The 22,881-nt window shown below is 40.8% G+C and overlaps 1 protein-coding gene across 5 annotated transcripts in view; it reads right to left on the bottom strand.

Moving 5' to 3' along the window:
* Positions 1-22,881, bottom strand: part of ZC2HC1A (zinc finger C2HC-type containing 1A) — a 223,613-nt gene that overhangs the window by 94,801 nt on the left and 105,931 nt on the right. For 3 of the 5 annotated variants that reach the window (XM_029591511.1, XM_029591515.1, XM_029591513.1), the window contains exon 7: positions 4,592-4,700. In XM_029591511.1, the coding sequence (XP_029447371.1) occupies positions 4,592-4,700 (109 nt within the window). The remainder of the gene's footprint in view (positions 1-4,591; positions 4,701-22,881) is intronic. The other 2 variants (XM_029591512.1, XM_029591514.1) reach the window with 1 other exon arrangement.

The following is a 22,881-nucleotide window of genomic DNA, read 5'->3' as shown; positions in this document are numbered from 1 at the left end:
TGCGACCCGGAGGAGGTGAGGCACAGCGGCGAAGACAGACGGGAGAGGAGAAAAAGCAGAGCCGAGCAAAGCGAAAGCGTGCAGCAAGCCGGCGAAATAGACCTGCGAGCAGAGGCAAAAGCAGCGGTTCGGTAAGCCTTGCACCCTCCTTGATGTAGTACGTCCCGGATGCCCCCCCCCCACAGCGCGCCCGCCACTACCCCTTTCATCAGCTGCATCAACTGCGACCCGGCAGTCCCGTGAGGCCTACAAAAAAAAAAAAATCCCCGGCTCCCGCGCCCCCGCACTGGCCCGCCGACTCTACCCCCCCCCCTCCTCCCGATCGGGCAGATAGGCGGCGGCGACGAAAACCAAAGCAATTTTTTTTTTTTTCAAAAAGCAACATCACACATTGCATAAAATAATTTCTCCAGCCTTAAAGCGACTTACTTTTGGGATCTGTCAAGATCCCAAAAGTAAGTCGCAAAAGTAACTTACTTTTCTGAAGCCATCAGGAACATGATCTTAGCTCCTCCGGACGAAGACGAAGATGGCCGCCTGCACGGGGAAAGCGTGCAATTGGCCGCTGAAGACGTGACCTCACGTCTTCAGCGGCCAATTGCACGCTTTCTCCCGTGCAGGCGGCCATCTTCGTCTTGAGCTACGATCGTGATGGCTTCAGAAAAGTAAGTTACTTTTGCGACTTACTTGACAGATCCCAAAAGTAAGTCGCTTTAAGGCTGGAGAAATTATTTTATGCAATGTGTGATGTTGCTTTTTGAAAAAAAAAAAAATTGCTTTGGTTTTCGTCGCCGCCGCCTCCTTGCCCGATCGGGGGGGTAGAGTCGGCGGGCCAGTGCGGGGGCGCGGGAGCCGGGGATTTTTTTTTTTTTTTTTGTAGGCCTCACGGGGCTGCCGGGTCGCAGTGGATGCAGCTGATGAAAGGGGTAGTGGCGGGCGCGCTGGGGAGGGGGGGGCATCCGGGACGTACTACATCAAGGAGGGTGCCAGGCTTACCGAACCGCTGCTATTGCCTCTGCTCGCAGGTCTATTTCGCCGGCTTGCTGCACGCTTTTGCTTTGCTCGGCTCTGCTTTTTCTCCTCTCCCGTCTGTCTTCGCCGCTGTGCCTCACCTCCTCCCGGAGCAAGGCTGCTTTCGCGCCCTGCTCCGGGAGGAGAGACACAGCGACGAAGCAACAAAGACTTTTCGTGTTTTTTTACACTTCCTGGTTCCTGTCATTCCAAATGCCATTTGAAATGACATTTGAAATGACAGGTACCGTCGCACCCTGGTTACTGTATAGGCGCTGTATTAAGCGCCTATACAGTAAAATGGGTTACGCGGCCATAACCCTTCCCTACCGCTTTAAAGCCGCGGCATGCATTTGCATGCGATTAGAGGAGAGTATCGGGGAGTTAGTGAAGAGAACTGTGGATGCGGGGAGGAAGGGTGCGCCTGACACTGCCGCACTGTTTCTACCGCGGCCTTACTGGATCGACCTGTAAGTATTGACATTGCCTAGTTACTTTACTTAGCAGTTATAAACACTATGAGGTAGATTTTAAAAGCATTCCTCGTGCACAAATGCTCATATACGTGTGTATGTGGGCCACATGCAAGCAACATGGATTTTAAAAATCCGCAAAGTATCCTTGGGTCAAAAATAAGGGGGCAGAAAAGGGGCAGGGCATAGGCATTCTAGAACGGCCCAGTTATGCATGTAACTCCGTTTTGGGGATACTTAGCATCAGAGGGAACAGGGAGGATAGTGAAGATCAAAGGAAAGATGGATGGTGCAAAGTACAAGCAGGTCCTGGAGGAAAACCTGTTCCAATCTACCATAAACTTGGGGCTGGTGAGAAAATTCATCCTTCAGCAATACAATGATCCCAAGCACAAAGCAAAAGCAATAATGGAATGGCAAAAATAAAATGAATGTTCCAATCAAAGCTCAGAACCAAACTGAATAGAAAATTTGTGGCAAGACTTGAAGACTGTAGTCCACAGACGATCCCAGTCAAGCTGAAAGAGCTCGAGTTCTTCTGCCAAGAAGAATGGGTAAATTTTGCACCATCTCACTGTGCAAAGATGACAAACATATCCTAAACGACTCATTACTGCAAAAGTGCATCCATCAAATATTGCGTCAAGGAGCATGAAAGCTTAGGTGATCAAGACTTGTTTATTCTTAATTTCTTTTGGAATATTTCTGTTTTTTTCACCATGAAAGGGAAGAGTATGTGGTGTAGATCAGTGAAAAACTGCTGCTTTAATGCATTTTGGTTTAGAATTTTTAGACAGTAGAATGTGAAAAATGTGCAAAAAGCACTGTAAATATTTCTTCCCTACTGAAAAAAACGTATGTTTAGGAGAAGCAAAGGAGAACATATGCAGGCAGCAATGTACAGATCATGGAAAAAGGCCACAAAAAGCACACAAACTGGAGAGCTCATAGCAAAACTTCACAGAAGAAATGCAATTTGTCAAAGAAACTGAAGGTAGAGAAGGTGAGCATAGCAGGCAGAGTGGGGTAAACTAGAGCAGTGGTTTTCAACCCAGTCCTCAGCATTACAACCCAGAAAAAATGACTGACCAGGAATGTCCCAAAGCATGGGCTGAAAACCATTAAACTAGAGAGCATGAGAGCAAGCAGGGAGACCATAAAGCATGGATGCAAATAGGCCAGGTTTTCAGGATATCCACTATGAATATGCATGACATTTGCATACAATGGAGGCAATGGAAACAAATCTTTTGCATGCATATTCATTGTGGATATCCTGAAACCAAGTTTGTTTGTGACTCTTTAGGACTGAAGTTGGCCACCCCTGCCATGGAGGGGAAATTGCAGATAACAAAAGAGAGCATGGAAAAATGAAAAACAGAATGCCAGCCAAAGAGAATGTCAGCAAATGTATTATAAAGTAGCAAAATGTAGGGCTTTCAAAGTTTGAAGAATGTGGAGAGATTTTGCAGAGTTTCAGGAGTTCATGAAAGCTTCCAGTGAGAGAAATCATATCAAAAGGGTGGATCTGGAAAATAATCAGGGACCCAATATTATGCAATGATTATGGAAGAGATGGAGGAGAAGAGCAAGAGAGATAGAGATACTGAGAAGGCATCTGCAGTACTGAAGGTGGAAGGAGAAGAGAATGAATGTTTTGAGAGTTAGGACAAAGAGAAAGGGTCATATTATGATGCAGCCAAAACACTATTTCATAAAATATACAGTGTAGGAGAAGAGAGATTAGAGTTAACAGGATCAGTTTTAAAGATTCAAAATACAAGGTACTTTTTTTTTTTTGTAAAACTGTTTAAAAAAGTGATTAGTTAACATCTACAACATAAGTTGGCAGGAGGACAGTTCTATTAAATCTTAAAGATTTAATTTCAATCAGTAATCTGAAACGGGTAAAGATACATTAACAATTAAAATTATGTTCATTTAGCTTTAAGATAGGGAAATGGAAATTTTTTTACATCACTTATTTTTTCATTTTCTTGATTAACAAGAAGTAACATATTAATGACGGAAGAAAACAACCAAATAGTCCATCCAGTCTGCCCAGCAAGTTTCTTCTGGTAGTAACTGCCACCCCTTGCAAGTAACCTTCGAAGCCTTATGTTAAGGGTAGTATTATTAGTTTTTTGGGGTTTTTTTTTAGCACCTGAACTGTAATCAGATTCATAGAGAACTGAAATTCTTACAATGTAAAGGCAAACCAAAACTATGACAGCACTACAACACTAGCAGAAGCTCGCCATCTGTAGATGATCATCTTCCCCTCTGTGGAGCTGATGCAATACAGTGTGTTTAGCCTAGTGTACAGCTCAACGCGTGTTTTGGACTCGCTAGAATAACTCCCGATGCAATAATGGAATTAGCGTGTCCCAAACACGCATCCAAACCAGTGTGCAACTAATAGCGCTCATCATATGTAAATAGCATGTAGATTAGACTGTTAGCCATTACCCTCAATGCAAAAAATCATCGTGCGCCCGACACACGTTTTAACATGGAGCATGCAAAACTTAATGCCAGCCAGGGAGCTGGCGTTAAGTCTTCACATGCTCCAAGCCTCCCCAAAAAAGCCCAAAATACTGCCTTTCGTGGTTTCTCCTACCTAATATCGTCGTGATACTAAGTAGGAAGAACCACAGAAGGCAGCATCCTTTTTAAGTACACTAGCTCATTTACATATTAATGAGGGCACCCAGGAAATGTGGCTATGTGCATGTTAAAAACGGGCACCCACTTTGGATGCACAGTTTTACACGCAGCTTATTGCATGGGCCCCTATATAAGTTCAAAATCAAGAATGGCAATAAAACAATGCTTTTCTCTGGTGATTAGGATGTAACGAAGTACTTCCATCCTGAATTTCCTCAGGAAAGCAATTGGGGAATGGCAAATTGCTCATTTCAACTGCCATAATAGCTAATGTAAAGAAATACAAGTGTAATATGGATGCAAGCAGAATTCAACTACAAAGCTTTTGGTTGTTGTGTACAACTTCTACATTTTAAAACTAACTGGGTTATGAAAGAAAAGGAAACTGAATAAGTTGTATGTCAAATCAAAATGTAATTTCCATTTTAAAATAAACTTACCCAGACTGAGGGCTTGACACTCCTGTGGGATTCTTACGTGCTGGAGAGGAGTTCTGAAATTTGTTTCCTGCCAGCCCACCAAAAGCAGACACTTTATTTGCAGGTGTAACTAACAGACAAAAAGACAATCACCACTCATTTTTCTGACTACCTTCATTATATCCATTTAAGCCTCTTTTTCTAAAAATGTAGGATACCATAATTGTAAATTAAACAGTAATTTCCTTAATCAGTACACTCCACTGGACTACCACTATCTTTATGCAAAAACTATTATATCCTATACCCACCAAGTTAGTTATTGGTTATTTATAATCACACCTTTCAACTACTTTAAAACAGATTACATTCAGGACCCTGTCCCCTGAGAGCTCACAAATCTGAGTTTGTATCTGAGACAATGGAGGATGAAGTGACTTGCCCAAAGTCACAAGAAATGGCAATGGGATTTGAACCCTAGCTTCCCTGGTTAGCAGCTCACTGCTGTAATCAAGTGGAAGCTACTTCTCCACTTGATAATGGCCAAATATATGGTATATGTTTATTTCCTTGGATTTCATAGTCTGCTTTCTTGTACAAACTATATAGCAGTTAAAAGAAACAAATTCCTTATGTAGCAAATTCAATAATTCATAACAAAAATCCAAATACAATATTAATAAAGACCATCATTTTCAGTTTTTATTTAAATTTTTTTTTATTAGAGTTTACTAAAATGAACAAAAACAGGAGAACATCAGTGGAATAAACCTTTTATTTCTGCTGATTTTGTTTATTATAAATACTCTGATAAATTCCAGGGGAAACTAAAAACAAAGATCCCTAAATATTAAACAAAAGAAAAATAGAATAAAACATACTAAATAATACACAACTCTCTCCCCTCCATTCTTTCCAATTTCACGTAAGGTATAAAACAAAAGAACGGAAGACTTGCCATACTGGGTCAGACCAAATAGTGGCCAATCCAGGTTACAAGTACTTGGCAGGATCCCAAGGGTTCAAGCAGCTTATCCCAAGACTAAGCAGTGGGTTTCTGCAACTCTATCTTAATGGTTAATGGACTTTTCCTCCAGGAACTTGTCCAAACCTTTTTTAAAATCAACTACACTAATAGCTTTCATCACATCATCTGGCAATGAATTCCAGAGCTTAACTGTGCATTGAGTAAAAAAATATTTTCTCTTATTAGTAACTTCATTGTGCATCCCCTGGTCTTTGTACTTTGTGAGCGAATAAATAACTGATTAACATTTACTCAATCTATTCTACTCATTTTATAGACTTCTATCATATCTCCCTCTCAGTCGTCTCCTCTCCAAGCTGAAGAGTCCTAACCTCTTGTTCCAACCCCTTTATCATTTTGATCACCCTTCTATGTACCTTTTCTAGTTCTCCTATATCTTTTTTTGAAATATGGTGACCAGAACTGCACACAATATTCAAGTTGAGGTTGCACCATATAGCTATACTGAGGTGTTATGATATTCTCTGTTTTATTCTCAGTTCTTTTCCTAATAATCCCTAGCATTCTATTTGCTTTCTTGGCTGCTGCTGCTGCACACTGAGCATAATATTTCAACTATTTTCAACGATGACATCTAGAGTCTTTTCCTGAGTGGTGACTTTTAATGTGGAACCTTGCATTGTGTACCCATAATTTGGGTTATTCTTCCCCCAAGTGCATCACTATGCATTTGCCCACATTAAATTTAATTTGCCATTTGCATGTCCAGTCTCCCAGTTTTGCAATGCCCTCTTGAAATTTCTCACAATACTCTTGTGACTTAACAACTTTGAATAATTTTGTGTTGTCGGCAAATTTGATCACCTTGCTTGTTCACATTTCCAAGTAATTTATAAATATATTAAAATGCAGCTGTCCCAGAACAGATCCCTGAGGCACTCTACTAGTCACCTTTCTCCAATGAGAAAATTTACCATTTTTTCTATATTTTAATCAAATTTACAATCCACCGGGAAGCAGGCACTCCGGTAGCACGTTCGCTGGCCGCAGCTCGGGGGGAAGATGAGCCTGAGCATGGCCTTGAACTATTAACATCTCTATCACCGGAGGAGAGGTCTCCTCCTGCAAATCCTGCGCTGAGATGAACCTGCCAATCACGAGGAGAGACGGAGGCACCAGAGATATATATGTGCCTCGCGGGAAACTCTGCCGGAACCCGCGCTTGTAGGGGAAGGAACCTCAACACATTTTCAAACTTGCCGGGTAACAGGAGAAGATACAGCTGGAGTAGAACTGCAGCAGGAAAAGAAGAGCCTGGTTGAGCATTTACCTGTTTTCTATCACGGGTTGGTAAGACCTCAAATATTTTCCCTTGAGATGAAATGGGAGGTGATTCAAGTTCTGAATTTAAATATTACAACTCAAGTGTTTAACATTACAAATACTATGAAAGAGTTGGATAACCGTTTAGAGATAGTTGAACAGGGAATAGTTGGAAGCAAACAACAATACCATACCCTTGAGGTTAAAATGGAGAGCACTATAAATGTTCAACAGGAACTGATAAAAGAAAATCAAATTCTTCAATCTAAAAAGTTGAATACATGGAGAATTAACTAGAAGGTAAGGTTTGTCTTTTTGCGGATGACACTAAGATCTGCAACAGAGTGAACACGCCGGAAGGAGTGGAGAGAATAAGATGGGATTTAAGGAAGCTAGAAGAGTGGTCGAAAATATGGCAGCTGAGATTCAATGCCAAGAAGTGCAGAGTCATGCATATGGGGAGTGGAAATCCGAATGAACTGAATTCGATGGGGGGGGAGAAAGGCTGATGTGCACGGAGCAGGAGAGAGACCTTGGGGTGATAGTGTCTAATGATCTGAAGTTGGTGAAACAATGTGACAAGGCAATAGCTAAAGCCAGAAGAAAGCTGGGCTGCATAGAGAGAGGAATATTGAGTAAGAAAAGGGAAGTGATTATCCCCTTGTACAGGTCCTTGGTGAGGCCTCACCTGGAGTACTGTGTTCAGTTCTGGAGACCGTATCTCCAAAGAGACAGAGACAAGATGGAGGCGGTCCAGAGAAGGGCGACCAAAAAGGTGGAGGGTCTTCATCAAATGACTTATGAGGAGAGATTGAAGAATCTAAATATGTACACCCTGGAGGAAAGGAGGAGTAGAGGTGATATGATACAGACTTTCAGGTACTTGAAAGGTTTTAATGATCCAAAGACAATGACAAATCTTTTCCGTCAGAAAAAAATCAACAGAACCAGAGGTCACAATTTGAAGCTCCAGGGAGGAAGACTCAGAACCAATGTCAGGAAGTATTTCTTCACGGAGAGGGTGGTGGATGCCTGGAATGCCCTTCCGGAGGAAGTGGTGAAGACCAGAACTGTGAAGGACTTCAAAGAGAATTGGGATAAACACTGTGGATCCATAAAGTCTAGAGGACGTGAACAAAGAGTGGGTGGCTCGAGGGAATGACAGCTACTACCTGGAGATAATACCCTTATTCAATAAACATACACATGGTTAATGCGACTCCAACATTGCTCTAAGCTTCAACGGCAAGAGGAAATGTGGAAAAAAGGATTTGCATTCACAAAAAAGCGGGGAGTAGCTTGCTTGTTATGGCGGTTACTACCCCAAATCAAATTAAGCCCGATACTTCACTTTCAACGCATATCCAGCTTAGCTCACTGCTTCAACGGCAGGGGGAATGAAGAAAAATGGATCTATATACAGACAACAACCAACAAGGACTGAATTACAAAGTCAATAAGCATGGGTGTAGCTTGCTTATTGCAGCGGTTACTACCCCTAACTAATTAAGCTAGATATTTCACTTAGATGCAGTTCCAACGCTGCTCTCTATATTAATGGTGGGGATGGAAGGGAAATAGAACCAAAAGGTTACTAAGAGCCAAGAGAAACAGATAAGTATGAGAAAAAAAGAAAAAAGTGCGAAGCTTGCTGGGCAGACTGGATGGGTCGTTTGGTCTTCTTCTGCCATCATTTCTATAATAATTTCAAAGGCATATTATATCCCCCTATGAAGAAAGGTCAAGTGGATACCAATAACTTTTAAGTATTAACTTCAAGAGAATCTCCTAAATTGGACATTTCCGCAGTTTTGGATCAGCCTAGCCATGTCATCAATGCTGGTGGTTACTTTTCTGCTTGAAGCCGATAGGGAATGGGTCTTTAAACGGTACTTTTTGCATCGATCAGAGCTGTTTCTGAATCACAAGATACAATTTTTCCTGATTTGTCAAGGCAAACACAGAAAAGAAGACAACAGTTTCTTATGTTGAAGCCTAAAGTGATTGATTTAGGGTTTGTTTGTTTTTTTTTAATTTCCGTGTAATTGTTTGATTAAACACCAGGGGGTTTCATATTTATTTTACCAGCCCACTCAGCTAATAAAAAGAAAACCCCATTTAGCTCTTCTCCAACTGATAGCTTAGACTAGCAGTTGGAGAAGCTTATAGCTTCTCCCAACTGCTGTAAACTATAGACCTTTCACTATATTATGCTGTATCCCATTAGTAGCCAATTTACCTTAGTAATGTATCAGTTCTTTGGGTTGGGTAAATCTTGGATCTTTATTGTGGGTTTGTTGTATGATTTGTAACTTTGTAATTTTAAGTATGTATTTCCCAGGAGATTAGGGATATTTATCTATACATGTTACTATTTGCAAGTGTAATATTTTCCTTTTCTTAAATTGAAAATGTTTCAAAATACATGTATTTCCTTTCAAGTAATACTTGATACAGTTTGTAAAATGAATAGAAAATTTAAAAAATAATAATAATTTACAATCCACACTAGAACACTGCCCCCTATTCCATGACATTTTAGTTTCCTAAATCAACTCTCATGTAGGACTTTTGTCAAATGCTTTTTGGAAATCCTGATACACTATATCAACCCAGCTCACCTTTATTCACGTTTAATTATACACACACAAAAAGGGGCGGATTTGAAGAGCCCTGCTCGCCTAAATCCGCCCAAATCCGGGCGGATTTAGGCGAGCAGGGCCCTGCGCGCTGGGACTCGCGTAAGTCCCAGGGTTTTCGGAGGGGGCGTGTTGGGGGCGGGCCCGAACCGCGCAGCGTTTTCGGGGCGTGTCGGGAGCGGGCCCGGGGGCGTGGCCGCGCCCTCCGGACCCGCCCCCAGATCGCGTCCCGGCGCGCTAGCGGCCCGCTGGCGCGCGGGGATTTACTTCTCCCTCCGGGAGGCGTAAATCCCCCAACAAAGGTTAGGGGGGGGGTTTAGACAGGGCCGGGCGGGTGGGTTAGGTAGGGGAAGAGAGGGGAAGGTGAGGGGAGGGCAAAAGAAAGTTCCCTCCGAGGCCGCTCCGATTTCGGAGCTGCCTCGGAGGGAACGGGGGTAGGCTGCGCGGCTTGGCGCGCGCCGGCTATACGAAATAGATAGCCTTGCGCGCGCCGATCCCGGATTTCAGCGGCTACGCGCGTATCTACTGAAATCCAGCGTACTTTTGTTTGCGCCTGGAGTGCCAACAAAAGTACGCCTATTCGCAGTTTTTGAAAATCTACCCCAAAATGTAGCAAATTTGTAAAGCAAGACTTCCCTTGGCTAAATCCACCTTGGCTAAATCCACATAGGCTAAATCCACATAGACAAAGTCAATCTATATGTTTATCAGTTTGGTCTGTATGATAATTTCTACTATTTTTCCTGGCACAGACGTCAGACTTACTGGTCTGTAGTTTCCTGGATCACCCCCTTGATCCCTTTTTAAAAATTGGCATTACATTGGCAACCCTCCAGTCTGCAGGTATTGTAGACAATGTTACTGATAGCTTACAAATTTCCAATAGCAGGTCCACAATTTCATTTCTTAGTTCTTTCAGCACTCTGGAATGTATAGCATCTAATCCAGGTGATTTGTAATTCTTTAGTTTGTCAATTTGCCTAGTACATCTTTCAGGTTTCAGTTCCTCTGAATCATCAACTTTGAATATCATTTCTGGCATGGGTATAGCTCTCTGATAACTGCCACCTATGCCTGCTATGAGTAGAATTTATGAGTTTGTGGTATACATCAAAGAATAACGATCAAAGAAGCCAAAAACCTCGCAAGTTAATTTACCCAGACGCTACTCTTAATAATGTTTGACCTTCATAATAGGCATCCTCGTATGGTGCTCAGACCTTATTACTCTGCCTTGTATATAATCATCAGTCAATAAGCGAAATAATAAAAAAAATAAAATAAAAGAGAGATTATTTTGTATGTGCTTTTTTGTCCAAATACCAAAATCCCAATGTGTTTGGAATTTAAACTTAGCTTGAAATTCAACGCCGTCAATTCATTCAAATTTTATAAGAATGCCAAAAAAGCCCGACATGGGTCCATGTTTCGAACATGATTCGTTCTTTTTAAAGGGCATAATCAGCATCTACAAAATTAGTAGCAAAATGCAATATTAAGCCAAAATCTTTTAGCAAAGTAATTCCTCTCAAGGTTATCACACATTCTGAAATACTGCACTTTAACTCTCAAAGCAAGTTACTCTGTTATCAAGTTTGTTTCATTCCAGCTCACCAAGCAGATTACACAATGTTGGCATGTTAGTCTCTTGCTTTGAGAGTTAAAGTGCAGTATTTCGGAATGCGTGATAAGCTTGAGAGGAATTACTTTGCTAAAAGATTTTGGCTCAATATTGCATTTTGCTACTATTTTTGTAGACGCTGATTACGCCCTTGGAAAAGAACGAATCACGTTCGAAACTTGGACCCATGTCGGGCTTTTTTGGCATTCCTATAAAATTTGAATAAATTGACGGCGTCGAATTTCAAGCTAAGTTTAAACTCTAACCACATTGGGATTTTGGTATTTGGACAAAAAAGCATATACAAAATAATAATAAAAAAAAGATATATTTCACTTATTGACCGATGATTATATACAAGGCAGAGTAATAAAGGTCTGAGCACCATACGAAGATGCCTATTATGAAGGTCAAACATTAATAAGTAGTTTCTGGGTAAATTAATTTGCGAGGTTTTTGGCTTCTTTGATCGTTATTCTTTGATGAGTATAGCTCTTACATCTTCCTCAGTCAATATCGAAGAAAAGAATTCATTTAGTCTTTCTGCTATGGCTTTTTCATCCATAAGTGCCCCTTTTATCCTTTGATTATCTAATGGTCCAACTGACTCCCTCGCAGGGTTTTTGTTTTTTTTTATCTCACATGTATCTGAAAAATTTTTTATGAGTTTTTGCTTCCACATCAAGCTTCTTTTCAACTTCTCTCATTGTTTTTATTATCAATGCATTGCAACTGACTTGACAGTGCTTATGCAGTTTCCTGTTTTCTTCATTCGGATCCCTTTTCCATTTCTTGAAAGGTGTTCTTTTAAGATATTATAAATAAAGCTATTTCCTTATAACAATCCAACATCATCACAGAGTCAGCCCCTCAATCTCTAGGTTATTTCAAGTCACAAAAAATAATCATGGTTCAATACCAGAGCTCTTGTTGGCATATAATGTGTGCGTGCAATTCAATTAAATATACCAGAGCTCCTGAGTGTAATACTTTAAACATAATTGATGATAATTTGTAACCAATTTTCCAAAGAACAGGTAGCCAATGTAGACTCTTCAAGTCAGGCAATAAGACTGATGAGTGCTCTGAGACCGTATGTTCCAGCAAGGAGTTTGAAATAAACACAAAAATATTCCTCCTCTATTGATTGTAAAGAAGTTTGGGTTACAAAGAACTAGGAACTGCGTCTTCTCAGCATTGGTACTCACTTTATGGAACAAAAGGCTGTTAGCACCGAGACTTCAAAATGATTATAGTTTCCATTAAGAAACCAAAAACTGGCTGCTAAAGCTTACAGCGGAGGCTGACTATATTGGATAACTGATATTGGTCAAGTGATAAAAGTTTATTATTTCTGGGATTTGGTTGAGTAAAAGGGAAAATTGAGTTGGGTGGGGTTTTTGGACTTATGGGGGTTCGAATGGTTATTGTATGGGCTTGCTGTATTGTACAGATATTTTATTTTCAGGAAATTGCTTCAAGCTATTTTGAAGAGGCATATATAAATGCAAAGATAACCAGTAACATGATCATGGGCTCTCTCTTCCACTAAAATCCTAGTGGCCATATTTTGGAGCAAATGAAGAGTTTAACAGTTCTAATTACGATTTACAGTATCTGATACTACTCAAAACAGTGTAATCAATCATAAGTGCAGGTCAGTTTTTATCAGATAAGGGTACAACTGCCTGACCTTGCGTAAACAGACAAAGGTGCTTCTAATTGCCAATATACTCGGCAATTTTCAATAGGGAATCCACCCAAACACCCAAGCTACGGACACCCAAACACCCACACTATGGACACCCAAACACCCACGCTACGGACCAGTATTTTACACTTTAGCTCCATGTCTGAGATTTGAGGCAAACAAGTGAGCTTTGTTCCTTATATTACTCAACGTAGCTCTGATTTTGCTGGATTCAATTATAACCTGTCATTCAGCTACTATCCGTCGGTGGGTATTTAATCTTCCCACTGCGTTAGTATGATTTCCATTAATATTGATATAGAGTATATCATCAGCGAAGAGATGACAAGCCATAAAGTGGCCCTGAATCACCTCTATTAGTGGCCACATATAGCTTTAAATAAAACAAAGGACAATACTGAGCCCTGTGTTACTTCACAGGTAAAAAATCTGGAAGAAGAGCACTCAATCCATCTTTCAGAATAAGTCCTATTAATAACATAACTCAAATCCCTAATAAGAACATAAGAAAATGCCATACTGGGTCAGATCAAGGGTCCATCAAGCCCAGCATCCTGTTTCCAACAGTGGCCAATCCAGGCCATAAGAACCTGGCAAGTACCCAAAAACTAAGTCTATTCCATGTTACCATTGCTAATGGCAGTGGCTATTCTCTAAGTGAACTTAATAGCAGGTAATGGACTTCTCTGATGCCAAAGGATCTGAGCCAAAGTAGTAGACTATATTGATCCAATGTGTTAAAGACAGTGGACAGGTACAAGACTAGAAGATAGTGCCATTGCCCATGTTGAAATACTTCCTGACCTCATTTGTCAGTGTATGCAATTCTGTCCCACATCTCCTTCTAAACTCAGCATGAAAGATGAAAAAAGCTGTGCACCTTCTAAGAATTTGTTGAATTGGCAATACAGTTTTTCCAACCGTTTTTCCTAAGCTGAGGGTGTTTGACAACAGGTGGTAATGTTCAGTTTTCTTAGGGTCTAAATTCAATTCTTTTTATAGAGTACGGTAACTATTGCTTTCTTTAAAATCTAGGGATGTTCCCTTCTGCCATTATGGTGTTAACCTGGAGAAAGCATCCATACTAGCTCTAACTGATCTTGACAGTAAAGGATCAAGATGGCAACTAGTAATATTCAGAGAGGACAATGTTTTTTGAATTCTACAACTATGGGATTTCTAAATTCAGTCAACTCTCCACAAGGAAAGATGGTAAACTACTTGTAAGTGAAGATTTTGATGTCACATAATTTGCTATACATCTATGCTCAGCCTCCATAACTAATATATTATTTAGCTGAGAAGAATTTGGACATGATTGAAAAAATCATTTTGATTGTGAAAGTATTCAGCTAGCTTCATATATGATAGGTCAGAAGTGGCCTCATCAGAAGAATCCTCATACACCATTCATGAAGGAGCTGAACTACAAACAGGTTTAGTAGTTCAAAGGGAAAGTTTTTGTTTGAAGCCTTGGGAGTAAGCAAGAGCTCGTTACTTGTGTTAATTGTTTCGGAACCCGAGTACTGTATACAGGTCAGCCAAGCTAAGCTAAGAATTATAAACAGAGGTACCAGAAGCTTATGTGAAATAAGTTGGAGATGTTGATTCCAATTCATTTTAGGTGCCACTGAAGCACTCATGTGCAGTCTTGCAAAAGGAACCAATTATTCTGTGGCTGTCAAATTGCCCAAGATGGTGTAATGACTGATTTTTTTGTAGTTAAGAGCAAATCCTAGTGACTGGAGAGTGTAAATTGTGAAAACTGTTGAAATTTTTGCCTCTCCCACTGAACTCCTTGAGATTAACTAATCGTCTAAGGAAAAACTAGTACACTGTCTTTCTTATATGGGCTGCCACTACTGCTAGGCATTTGGTAAATACTCTTGGGGCTGCTGACAGGCCAAAAGGGAGAACACCTTGTACTGATAATGTTTGTCTTGTAGTGTAAATTGAGATACTGCCTGTGTTTCAAATGGATGGGAATGTGTATATGCATTCTTGAGGTTCAAGGTTGTCAACCAGTCTGATCTCCAAGAGGGGTTGGATGGTTGATAAAGAATTCATCTTGAATTTCTCTTTTTGAGATATTTGTTTACATACCTTAAATCTAAGATTGGTTGAAGATCCTCCCGTCTTTTTGGGAATTGGGAAGTACCTTGAACAAAAAAAACTTGTGTCCCTTTTTCAATGGGATTTGTTCCATTGCTTATGCCATTCCTTGCTGTAGTATGACAATTGTAGAGGAATCTGATATGGAAATAATGTTAAAGGTGGTGAAAGATTCTCAAAATTTAATTTGTATCCTCTGAGAATGATGTTGATAACTAGAGGAAACTAGACTAGAGGAAATAGGTCTAAGTAACATAACTATCAAATGGTTTAGATCATATCTAAGTAACAGATATTTCCAAGTTCAAATCAAAGACGGAATGTCAGAGAAAATACACCTACAAACAGGAGTGCCACAGGGGTCAGCTCTATCTGCTACATTCTAACATTTACCTGTTACCATGCCACCTACTGGCCGGTCTGGGCATAACACACTACATATACGCTGATGATATTCAGCTAATACTACCCATAGATGAAACTATTGAAAAAACACTAAACATAGCTAATATGTATCTTGATATCATTTATTTATTTATTTTATTTATTTAACTGCTTTTATATACCGGCATTCGTCAGAAACATCATGCCGGTTCACATAAAACAATTACTAAACCAAATGGAGCTAGTAATCAATATAGAAAAAACAGAGTTCCTACATTTAGAACGCAAAAAGACTGAGATCATTCAAAACACTATCACACTCAAAAACAACCAAAAAATAGAACTAGCAGAGAAAGTACGGAACCTAGGAGTTATAATCGACAGAATTAAACCTAAAACAATATATATCCTTAAAAGTGAGAGAAGGATACACTAAACTCATGGTTCTCAGAAGACTCAAACCACTTCTAATGACTACCAACTTTCGTTCAGTACTACAAGCACTGATTTTTGCAAGCACCGACTACTGTAATGCCCTATTACTAGGCCTACCATACACATCACTCAGACCACTACACATTTTACAAAACACTGCTGCAAGAATTTTGATTGGAAAAATTTAAAAAAGACCACATCACCGAAACCCTAGCCGAGTTACACTGCTTACCCGTTGAGCAAAGGATACAATACAAAATACTTTGCACCATATATAAATTAATACATAACGAAAAAGCGGAATGACTTAACACATCCCTCCGCATACACGTACCAAACAGAAACCTGAAATCAGCTAACAAAGCACTCCTTACTATTCCATCAATAAAAACAGCAAGACTAACACAAGTAAGAGAGAGAGTACTATCCTTGGCAGGACCCATCCTGTGGAACACCATGCCATTGGAGTTAAGGTTACAAAGAGACAGCAAAACCTTTAGAAAAAGCTTAAAAACCTGGCTATTTAAGCAAGCTTATCAAATTGAGAAGGGGGAATAGTGAAGCCGGCGAAGTGTGAGGTACAAACAAATGAACATCAACACACACCAATACAATCAATATGTGTGTGGCTGTATTTTTATTCTTATTTTACTTTATCTTCTCGCCCATCACTATAAGATAAAACGACACTTTTAAAGATAGCATTGTTTTCAAACCTGAGAGAAAATTCTGGACAGTATTGTATCACAAACCAATTATTTTGTTTAAAAACTATGTACCGAATCATTATGGCACCTGTGTAAATTAATATATTGCAGCATCCTTATTTTATATGCCCTATTGTAAACCATTGTGACGGATCCCTCTTAACAACGGTATGGAAAAGATTCAAATAAATAAATAACTAGCTAGCCCAACAGTGGAGTAGTAGCCTAGTGGTTAGAGCAATGGGTTTAAATCCTGCTGCTGCTCCTTATGACCTTGGGCAAGTAACTTCACCATCCTTTGCTTGGCTACAAACAGATTATAGGCCTACTGGGGACAGGGAAATACCTACAGCACCTGAAAGTAATTGCTTTAAAGTGCCAGAAAAAAAGCAGAATATAAATCAATTGAACAGACTATTGTGACAGAGGCCCAATTATGGTGAAAGAGCTGCAGTCTATACCCCAACTGGAAAATCTTTGTTGTTTATTGCTAAGCTGATTATTGTGCTGGTTTCATTTGTGTTCTCTCTCTGTTATAAGGCCTGCCCTGTGTTTGTTGTTGTTGAAGTAGGAGGTCTTGATAATACTGTCGTTGGTAAGCACAAAGTGAAAACGCCCACAAATATAGTAATACTGCTTTCTGTATGCCTGATATTGGTATTTTCTTTGTGAAGAAGGTGGAATAGAAGTTGCTGAAGCTATGGCTTCTAATGTTAAACATTAGTCTTTAATAACCATTTCTTTCACTTTCTCTCTAAATAAGTTGTCTATTTCCTGAACAAGAGGCATCTGCCAACTTGTTATGAATATCTTCCCTTAAACCAGAGACCTTTAAGCCATGCCAATCTTCATGCTGCTATTGCAATAGCTGAACCAGGATAAGGTATTAGTTATCATAAATCAATTTAGTTAGATGTTTGAGAATTCATCTGCTTCAGAGAGGTGATTCAACAATAGTTTGAATTTCTGTTGGTAAAGAAATTGCTGCCATTTTGATTCTGTAAAAATGTATAAATATTGCACTGTCTGAAAATGATGTGCCAATATTCTGTTCTGCAACATGGCTGATAGAGAAGAAAGTTTATCAATATTCTTCAAAAGCCTATATTCTTTACCAGCTGGGATTGAATTATGTAGCAGTTGATCTTTATTGTGTCCTGGGAAATCCTTAATCCTGTATTTGAGGTCAAATCTTCTCGCAACAGGTTGAGTGGCAAGAGTGTTTCCCCCCAAAAGGGCTTTGTGTACTGGTACAGCACATGGTTGCTTTGGTGCCTTTATATATTTTAAAACCTCTTGGAAATCTTCCAGTAGGTCAGGGTTTTCCTGTAAAGTAAATGGTACAGAGCCATCTATTTTTTGGATAAATGTAAAATATGACATATCTTCAAGTTGATTACAACTGGGAGTCTCAGGATATGGATCTGGCGGTAGTTTCTTCCTTTGGGATTCTAGCTCAAAGTAGAGCCAGGGCAGAAAAGCCTGGTATTCCAGTTAAAGAATCATAAGATGACTGACTTTTGGAATCTGAGTCTAAAGTCAAAAACCTGTATTGGAGATTCTGACTTTTTCTTTTAATATATTTTGAATTAGTAGAATGGATGATGGATTTACTTATTCATTTGTAATTTTTCCCAAAATTGGACTTGTTTGTGAAGAAGGCTTTTACTTCTGTCATATTTTGTGACAAATTCATGCCATATTTTTTGTACAAATGCATGATTAAATGCACTTGGGGAGAAGTCAATGACTCCTCATCTGATTCTGGAAACAGGACAAATCTATTGAAAACCTTTTTGGCTCCAAACATTTTGGCACCATCTTTGGTGTCATGATCTTCTGCACAATAATTTTTGGTGCCGAAAAAAATGGAGCCAATTTTTTCCACGCTATGGTGTCTTCGTTTGGTGGCACAGAACTTTACTTCCCTTTTTGTGCCAACTTATGGTCTTGATGATTATATCTGTGGACTGTTGAAAGACTTTTCCTTACCTTTACAGATAAAGAATTGTTGTCCTCAGTGGTTAAGAATGAAACTTTGGTGACTCTGACCTCCTATTATAGGGTGGTTCTGGTTCACCTGAAGAAGTTAGCTTTCTGTTTTGAAGAGGTGAAGATGTTCGTATTAATTTATGTTAATGGTAGTTTATAGCCTGCAGGGTCAACTTGCTACATGCCTTACAATTAGATGTGTTATGGTCCATACTCGGACATCTAATGAGAAATTACTATTTACCTGATAATTTCCTTTTCTTTAGGACAGTCAGCTGAATCCAGAACAAGTGGGTTATGTATTTCTACCAGCAGATGGAGATGAAGCAAATTGACATCACAGTATATATACCTCTGCAGTGAAATCAGCCTGCCAGGCCAGTATTCTCTTCAAAAGCCAACTGTGGACAGACTAACAAAACGATTAAAAACAGATAAACATTTCAACACACAGCCAATAGGCAAGAATGTATTAACACTAGTGTAGGGACTGGACTAACCCTTACCAGTAATTCCTGTAACTAAGGACACGCAGGAGGACCACAATACAATCATTCACAGCCAAGGGAGAAAAGATGGATTCATCTGTCTGTCTTAAAGAAAAGAAAATTATCAGGCAAGTAATAATTTTTCATTTCTTAGCATCCAGTCAGATGAATCCAGAAAAAGTGGGATGTACCCAAGCTATTCCCAAACAGGGCGGAAGGCTGCCCGCGGTCCAGTGAAAACCACATGTGCAAAGGCTGCAGCCTCCCAGGTTTGCACATCCAGATGATAATACCTGGAAAAAGTGTGTAAAGAGGACCACGTCACAGCTCTGCAAATGTCAACGGGAGAAAATTTCACTTCCGCCCATGACACTGCCTGAGCCCTAGTGGAACGAGTCCTGTCCTGGCCAGGTAACTGCTTCCCAGCATCAACGTATGCAGCCATGACTACCTCCTTAATCCAGCAAGCTATTGTGGCCTGGGGAGGCTAGCTCTCCCTGCCTAGTACTACCATGAAGGAAAAACAGGCGATCCGTCTTCCATAAAGGCTTAGTAACCTTCAGATGGGCCTTCCATAAAGGCTTAGTAACCTTCAGATGTCTCTTGACATCCAAGGATCACAACAGATGATACTCCTCTACATCTCCCTCTCTCTCTGTCCAGAGATGGAAGGGAGATAGATTGATTCAAGTGAAAGTCAGTGACCACCTTTGGTAAAATAAGAAGGAACTGTACGCAGCTGTACCACCCCCAGTCACCTGGAGGAATGGCACCCAGCAACACAAGGCCTGCAGCTCAGAAACTCTATGCGCAGAACAAGTTGCCACAAAGTTGCCACTGTTTTCAAAGTCAGTAACCACAAGGACAGGATACGTATTGGCCTTAACATAGGGCCCGCTAAAAATTCCAACACCAAATTAAGACTCTGTAAGGGTACCGGACACTGCCAAGGAGGACAAAGATGTTTCACTCCTTTCAAGAAACAGGCCACATCAGGATTAGCCAACAAGGAACCACCACTTACTTAACCCCTGAAACAGACGAGAGCCACTTTTTGTACCTTTAATGAATTGAGAGCCAAGCCTTTATTCAAGCCATCTTGCAAAAATTCCAAAAAGAACAGACTGAGGAGCCTTGTCAATGTACCTTCCACTGCCTGCTTCTTTTGCGGGGAGTGACAGGGAGACTCCATGAACACGTCCCTAGGAACACCGCAAAACTCCACTGCATATCTTTGTATTACCTCCAGGATCTATTGAGCTGATGTGATTTCGATCCACTTCTGATAAAAGAAGGAGGCGTTCCCCATATCTTTTTCCCAGGGGTGGGTTGGCAAACCTTCATTAGGAGGAACGGGAGATTCCACTACCTGGATTCCACTACCTGGATCCTGCACATCCTCTGAAAGTCTGCTCCTCTATAGGGTTGAAAATGCTTGGATCATCTAGCACGACCTCTCATGTTAAAGAAGCGCGACATCTGTTTATCTTCTGGCAATCAAGTAACCGGTGATTTGCCCCATTTACTGGCCAATTTCTCCAACTCGCTCCCAAATAAGAGTGAGCCTTTAAAGGGCAATTTGGTGAGGTTAGCCTTGCAGGTCGCATCAGCCATCCAATTTAGTCAGCCATAACTGATGCTTGACTACTATTATTGAAATCACCCCTCTGGCTGAAGTGTGGACCAAATCACAGCCAGCATCCGCCAAGAAAGCAGCAGCTGGTTCTATAACTGCCCTGGAGTTCATCCCAGAGACATTGACCTCCTGGGAGAGAAGCAAACAAGAGTGAGCCACTAAGGAACAACAAGAAGCGATCTGCAAGGTCATTGACACTGCTTCAAATGCTTGCTTAAGTATAGTTTCAATCCTTTTTATCATGACCATCTATCAAGTCTTTCCACAGGAATAGTGGTCCGCTTGGAGACTGCACACACAAGTGCATCTACCTTCGGAAAACGTAAACGCTCTCTTACCATAGATCCAGAGGGTACAGGCCTTCCAAAATCCAACCCCCTTTGAAACTAGCCTCTGGGGCACCCCACTCAAGATCAATCAATTCTTGAATGACCTCCATCACAGGGAAAAAACAAAAGGTTTTATGCAAAGAAACCAAAATGGGATTTCTCTTTGGCTTAGACATGGAATCTGCCCCAAGAACCCTCAGCATTTGCAAGGTCTGGGAAATCAGAGCTGGCATTTCATCTCTATGAAAGAACTGCATCATAGTCCTATATGGTTCTAGTCCAGGAGGAATTTCACCATTCTCAAAAGAATCAGGATTGGCGTCATCGTCCGTGCCAACCAGATCTCTATCAGGCACTCCAGCTGCCGCTCTAGGAGAACTCCTGCGCTTAACAGCAGGTCAGGCAAAGTTCCTACTTGCGACTCTGCCCTGGGAGTATTGGACAGGACTGAGGACTGAGTATGAAGAAAAGATTGCAATCCCTGGAAAAATTCTACCCATGAAAAAGAAGTATCCATACCAGACATATTCACTGAGCCACCATTCCCTGCTGAAGTACCAGTTAGGGGAGTTCCAAAATCAGGTGCCCCATCTGAATGATTTCTACCCAGATCTACATTCGGCTAGGAAGAACCAGGCTTAGTGAAATCAAAGGAAGATAAGTCTCCCTGAGCCTCCAAACAGTGTTGGCACAAGTTAGCAGGCACTCCTGGCTGAGATGCCTGAATATGACAGGCAGTGCAAAGAGAAAGGCGCTTAGGTTTCTTAAGTATAGGTGCCATTAGGCTGACAGTGTTGAGCGGTGGCCAGAGGTGTGCATCTAGCCTACAGAAAGCGCGCAAAACACCATTGAGGCATACCATGTCACGCGCAGCGACAAAGCCTCAGAGCTGGGCCTAGCCTACAGAGGCTGCTCAACCCACTAGACTGTCCACATCCCTTAACTTCCACGGAGGGAGATGAACGTCAGAATGGTGTGCCAAGCAGGAGACTGGGGGAAAAAAGGAAGTCCTACACCAAAAAACCCTCATCCTCTGCCTCTATCTTAAAAAAAACAAAAAGAAAAAAACCTTACCTGAGCTCAGCCTTACCTGGCTGAGTATGGAGACGGTCTCTGGCTGGCACCCGTTGCTTTTCAGCTGTTTAAACAGCTAAGACCTCGCCGGCTGAAAACCAGTCATCAGACCAAGGCATACCTCTGAGGGACCGTGGAAATCATTTATGGAATTCTCAGCTGGGGAGGGATCATTTGTTATCACTGGGTGAACTAATTTTTTTTATTTCTCCTTTTCAAATCGAAGCAATCCCCAGTAGGGAGATTTATGTCCACCATCTGCTGGAGATGGAGAATACTGGCAGGCTAATGTCACTGCAGGGGTACATATACTGTGACGTCAGTTTGCTCTGTCTCCATCTGCTGATAGAGGCGTATAACCCACTTGTTGTTGATTCATCTGACTGGACACTAAGAAAGGCAGAGTTTATGCAGGTGTGCCAATTCATTGTGTGCCCACACAACTTAAAAGATTATCTACCCAATATTCTGAAAAGAGATCCAAGTTGTTGGTATTTTTTTTTTTTTTTAAGAACTTAGGAGTCAGGAAAAGTAAAGAAAAGAAAATGTGAAAAAAATAATCCCTTCAAAATAGTATTTGAGTCAATAGATATAAAAAGCTGATATGACCTGTGAGAAAAAGTAAAGAATCAGACTTTCATGCTGAGCGGAAGAAAAATCGACCAAGGAGTTGGACTTGTTGGGCAGATGCGCAGAACTCCCACACATGCTCAAAGTTCTTCCTGCGCTCTCAGAGAGCATGTCCATGTCTGTCCCATGGATAACATCGCCACTTTTGTGGCTGCTTTTGTCCTGCTTGTCCATGGAGAATATAGAATCTTAACAGAGTAGCAGTTGGCTCAACACACTCAGCTCCCAGGCTGTGATGTTCA

This window comes from Rhinatrema bivittatum, chromosome 2 (genome assembly GCF_901001135.1).
Source record: "Rhinatrema bivittatum chromosome 2, aRhiBiv1.1, whole genome shotgun sequence".
Taxonomy (NCBI): Eukaryota; Metazoa; Chordata; class Amphibia; order Gymnophiona; family Rhinatrematidae; genus Rhinatrema; species Rhinatrema bivittatum.
Note: the sequence above shows the minus strand (reverse complement) of the source record. Positions and strands in the feature narration are given on the sequence as shown.